Raw genomic sequence first — 5,195 nt, 5'->3', positions numbered from 1 at the left:
TTCTCTTTCTTTTTATCTATTATATTTTTTAAATAAAATAATATTATACGTAATTCAAAAAAAATTCTTCATTTTCCCCGTTTGGTACACATTAATGTAAAAACGAGAATGAAAAGAATAATCGTTATGGGCCGCACATAATAAGAAATAAAAAGTTAAATATGATAGCTTGATGTGATGAATAACGATCATATCTTTTATTTTAATAGACATATAATAAAAAACAAATGAGGACTTAATATTACATTCTTCAAAAGAATATTATTCTAAACATTCAAATTTCAAACAATTTCAAATGATAACTGCAATGGGAGCTTAAGAGTCAAATATTTACATATAAGATTAATGATAAAAATAGCGCCTTCCAAATATTTTAATCACTTTTTGCCTGAAAATTGGTCAACATTTGTTGAGTAGAGAAGCAATTTCACAATTTTTTCCGTTCCATCAATTCGCTTGCATCATAATTCAATAAATTTTGTCGTTTCTAATTCAACACCTGTCGAAGAAATCGATTTCATCCATCCGCACAAGCAACTATAATTTCATAAATTGAAGAAAATCCAATTCATTCTTCATTTCAATTCAAATCAAGATGCAGAGAACAAGACGCAGATGCGAGGGCACATCCATGGGATCCATCGTATTGGATCTCCGCCCCGGCCTCGGCATCGGTCCTTTTTCCCTTGGTAAACGCTTATTTTACAGACACGCAATTTATATTATTTTGGTATTTTGATTTTATATTGTTCGTAATTGATTTTTACTTGAAAATAATTTTCACTGGCGAAAATATTTTGGTTTATGTAAATCTTTATCAGGCCTCAGTTATAAATTGGGTTTTCCAAGATTGGGGAGGGCCGATGGGGTAGAGATAATTATCATTTGGTACTTATTAATTATTATTTTGTGCTTAATCTTCATCGGAATTTGGTACTCCTAAAATTAGTAGGATCGCATGATGATGATACGATATTCTAATAAAAATTAACTGTTAATGCTTGCTTCCAATGGAACATTTGCTGTATGGTGTTGATATATTCTTCGTGCTGATGTTTCAGGAATGCCCATATTGGAAGCCTTTGCCCAAGTAGAGCAACAGCGAAACATCTATGACGTTGTTCATATCAAGTACTATGATGAGGTTTGGCTCGATTGCATTTTTATGCTGTAATTACGGTTTCGTGGAGATTATTCTAGACATGCTTGCCCAGGGCCACTCCTGTGATTGTCGGAGCCCGAGGCGAAGTCCAAAAATTAGACCCTAAAAATCAATGTAAATGCAAAATTCAACAGTATATTATGTTACATATTGCCAACTTAGAACTTAACATTACAACAATAAACAAATATCTCAATCATCTCACAATTAATGAAAAAACTATTTTCCTTTTCTTTCTTTTAATATTTAAAAAAAAAAATGCCCTTTTGGGCCAAAATAGGCCTCCTATGATTTTGGGCTTGAGGCATAGGCCTCATTTGCCTGGCCACAGGACGGGCTCTGTGCATGCCTATTGTCATTATTGTTACCTATTTTTGATTATGAAGTTGAAGATACTGTTAAATAATTAACCAATTGTATGGCTTTAGAATCGTTAATATTCTACTTGCCAATCTTGCACTTTTCAAGATGATGGCACTTTTGGCTTGCTCGTGTATCAACATTGATGGTTGTCATTAAGCATATTCTTCATTGTTGATTGTTGTAGTTATGTTTGTGTTGTATTGTTATGTTGGTGGTGGTTGTCATTATACTGTTCATATCATTTAATTTTGTTCTTTTCTCCTTTCCAAAGTTACGAAATTTTAATTTGCAACAGTAGTGGTGTCTTGCAAAACCTTAATAAACGTTCAGATTCAGAACTTTGGAGTTCAATGATCTGCTTTTTGCTGGCTAATTTTGGTAGTTTGAGTGAAGTTTTCATGGTTAAAAGTTTGGTTCTCAATTCTCAGCTTATGGAACTCATATCTAATTATGTAATTGACGCTGTTTAACGTTATTATTGTTACCTAGAAGTTGTTTGATTGTTTCCTAATGCAACGTACATGTACATGTCAGCTTGAGCATAATTGGCTTCTAAAAAAATAATGTGGCATTTTGTTTTCATTACTTATGCAGGATCCTTTGAGACTTGACATTGTTATTAGCTTCCCCGATCATGGTTTTCATCTTAGATTTGATCCTTGGTCACAGGTATTTATAAAGCACGATTTATATCCTTCTACGGTTTAATTGCTTGGTCTTTGTTTAGTTGTAATTAACTTTATATGTTGAATATTATTAAATTTATTGGAATTTCTAATACTTGTGCGGCTGTGCCACACATCTTTTGTGTTGGAGTTTGCTCTGTCAAGGCTAACAAACAAACATAAGTTATTCTCTTAACAGCTTGCTTAATGAGATTATTAATTATGTAATAAGTGGCATGGTGTTTTTGTTATTTTTGACCTTGTGATGAATATCAGAGGCTTCGTCTTGTTGAAATTTTTGATGTCAAACGGCTCCAAATGCGTTATGCCACTTCACTGATCGGGTAGGATCTTGTGCTTCTGCCATTAAGATTCTGATAATTTGGTTAAAGAATTAATTATTGACCACCATTGCTACTGTCAGTGGACCATCTACTCTGGCCACTTTTGTAGCTGTCTATGAGTGCTTTGGGCCAACCTATCCTGGAATTTACGACAGAGAAAGAGGAATATACACACTGTTTTATCCAGTATGTCCATTGATATCTGATCAACTGAAAGACTACTTTTGCATTTTTTTTTTCTGACAATTGTCACCTTGGGAGGTCTTGATTCTTCTAATTTCTAGGGCTTATCCTTCGCATTCCCAATCCCCTCGCAATATGCAGAGTGCTGTTTTGACCGAGAAGGTATTTTTTATTTTGATAATTTATTGTGTACATTTGATAAAGTGCCCTATACAGGAGTGCTTGATAGTTACTTATTGACTTTATCTGTGAAAGCCGAACTTCCCTTGGAGTTTCCCGATGGCACAACTCCTGTTACTTGCCGTGTCTCAATATATGATTCTTCAACCGACAGTAAGGTCGGCGTAGGATCTTCCATGGACAAGGCCCGTGCTCCTCCGTTGCCTGCTGGCAGTCTCTACATGGAAGAAGTGCAAGTAAAGGTTGGATTACTTGTTTATATTAACACACACACACACACATTCTCGTGTTTTTTAAACCCAAACCTGGTATAGCCTCCTTTTCCCCTTGAAGTTGTCGCACCCAAGTTTGGCCGGGATAGTCAGATGGATATGATGTCCACCATTGTGTGGCATAGATAGGTAGTAGCAAGTTGTGAAATGTTAAAGTAAAGCTGGGAGGAAGAAAGAATGGTATAAAATCTGCTAACCGATTCATTGTCAGATATCAAAATTGTTGCAGCGATCTTTGTAAGCTCCAAATTGTCTTCAATTTTGATCAGAGTTCCTAAGACTTATTCTGCAAATTAAAGAGCGACACATCTAAAATTTTATTCTAGAAAAGAAAGGAAATCAAATTAGAAGTTCAAAATTTTCATTTTCTTCAATTTTATAATTTGTGCTCACAACCTTATCTTGATTTTTTATTCAAATTTCACCTAATGGTTGAGATTACCTGTTGCATCTCAACTTCAATCATCTTTTTCTGTTTCCACTACAAGCTTTTATATGACCTTCTCTGTTTTCAACTGATGATTCCAGAAGGTCAAAGATTAACTTAAAAAAAATTTGAATGTCACATTTTACTGTATATAATATTCATAGGACCATGCCATACTTTAATATCTAAAAGTCGTTGTATCTGTCAAATTGTAGGAAATTATGCACCGTTATTAAACATTCAAATAAATGAGCAATTTGAGAAACAAGTTTGTTTATGTTCAGTTTTTTGTTAAAGAGTTGCTTGTTTCTCTCTTCATAAAGTTTCACTGAAAATGTATGAATTTGACTTTATTATTTTCTATCTCCAGCTCGGAGAAGAATTGTGGTTTACTGTTGGGGCCCAGCATATCCCTTTCGGTGCATCCCCACAGGTATAATTTGTTTGATATTTCATTTACATGACACATACAAAATTTGTCTTTTTTCGCTTTTATTTGAAAAAAAAAAATAATAAAAAAAAAAATAAACAAACAAACAAACAAACACTAAGCCCTATCCCAGTAAAATTATTGATATCGTTGTCTTGGTGAGTGAAATTCTTGAATATTAGAGCAATGTGGTTTGTTTATAATTTAAAAGAATTGAACTTCCCTATGAACATTCTGATCATGAAGAATTAATAATTTCTACTATTTCCTAGAAAGGATAAGAAAAATGAACTTCGTATTCTGTTGGCATTATTCTAATCTGAGATGTATTTTCAATTTTTTTCTCTTCCAACTAGTTTCATTAATGAAAGTTCCATGTACTTTCTGTGATGCATTACATTGGTTCTGTGATGCATCGCTTTATGAACCAAGGTTCTGATAGGTTCCAACCTGTAGCAACAACAAAGAACAGGAGAAATTGCAGGAAAAAGTTCTTTTATATTGATGGAACGGGTATTAAAACTCAAAAATAGAAACGAACAGTGGCCATTCGAGAGGGCCTTATTCTCCTAATATGACTTCACTCACAATCTTTTTTCATATCCCCCGACTCCATTCCTCTATTCTATTTGTAACCCCATTTGTAACTAACTCTAGCCATGTCATCTTTACTCAACATAATTTGTTACTGCCCACAGCCTTCTTGAACCTTCTAGAATAGATGTAATTGATTGGGGCTCTATCAGGTTCCAAACGAGAGAAAATGAGGTTGAAGTATTTGGAGTGAGTTGAGAGACCTCTTTATTTGTTATTGAACTCTGCAGTTTGATTCAAACTCTGCAATTTGATTCCCTTTTGCTTTATATTATATGTATAGCTCATCTTCTGCTCTATAATTTGTATGTTTTGTTTCTCTTTACAACATTGGAGATCATTTGACAGGCTGAAGTGAGGAAAAATATAGAGACTGATTTATTTATTTATTTTTGACTTGTTTGTAAGCTGTGCATGAGTATTTGTCATTAACATTTATATTTGGTCCTCTTCAATTCAATCAGATTATTAGCTCTTGAAACATAGTTAACATTGGCTGTTAAGTTGCCAGCTCTTCTCTCTCTCTCTCTCCCCCCCCCCCCCCCCCCCCCCCCCCCCCCCCCCCCCCCCCCCTC

General features: G+C 34.4%; 1 protein-coding gene across 2 annotated transcripts in view; it reads left to right on the top strand.

Moving 5' to 3' along the window:
• The first annotated feature begins 366 nt into the window (after nt 1-366).
• Nucleotides 367-5,195, top strand: part of LOC111365375 (UPF0183 protein At3g51130) — a 7,543-nt gene continuing 2,714 nt past the window's right edge. The window contains exons 1-8 of one of the 2 annotated variants that reach the window (XM_022985867.1): nt 367-689; nt 1,062-1,144; nt 2,120-2,194; nt 2,467-2,534; nt 2,615-2,720; nt 2,819-2,879; nt 2,973-3,139; nt 3,967-4,029. In XM_022985867.1, the coding sequence (XP_022841635.1) occupies nt 596-689; nt 1,062-1,144; nt 2,120-2,194; nt 2,467-2,534; nt 2,615-2,720; nt 2,819-2,879; nt 2,973-3,139; nt 3,967-4,029 (717 nt within the window). In that variant the 5' untranslated portion in view covers nt 367-595. The remainder of the gene's footprint in view (nt 690-1,061; nt 1,145-2,119; nt 2,195-2,466; nt 2,535-2,614; nt 2,721-2,818; nt 2,880-2,972; nt 3,140-3,966; nt 4,030-5,195) is intronic. The other variant, XM_022985866.1, reaches the window with a different exon arrangement.

The sequence above is a fragment of the Olea europaea genome, chromosome 17, assembly GCF_002742605.1.
Source record: "Olea europaea var. sylvestris chromosome 17, O_europaea_v1, whole genome shotgun sequence".
Classification (NCBI taxonomy): Eukaryota; Viridiplantae; Streptophyta; class Magnoliopsida; order Lamiales; family Oleaceae; genus Olea; species Olea europaea.
Note: the sequence above shows the minus strand (reverse complement) of the source record. Positions and strands in the feature narration are given on the sequence as shown.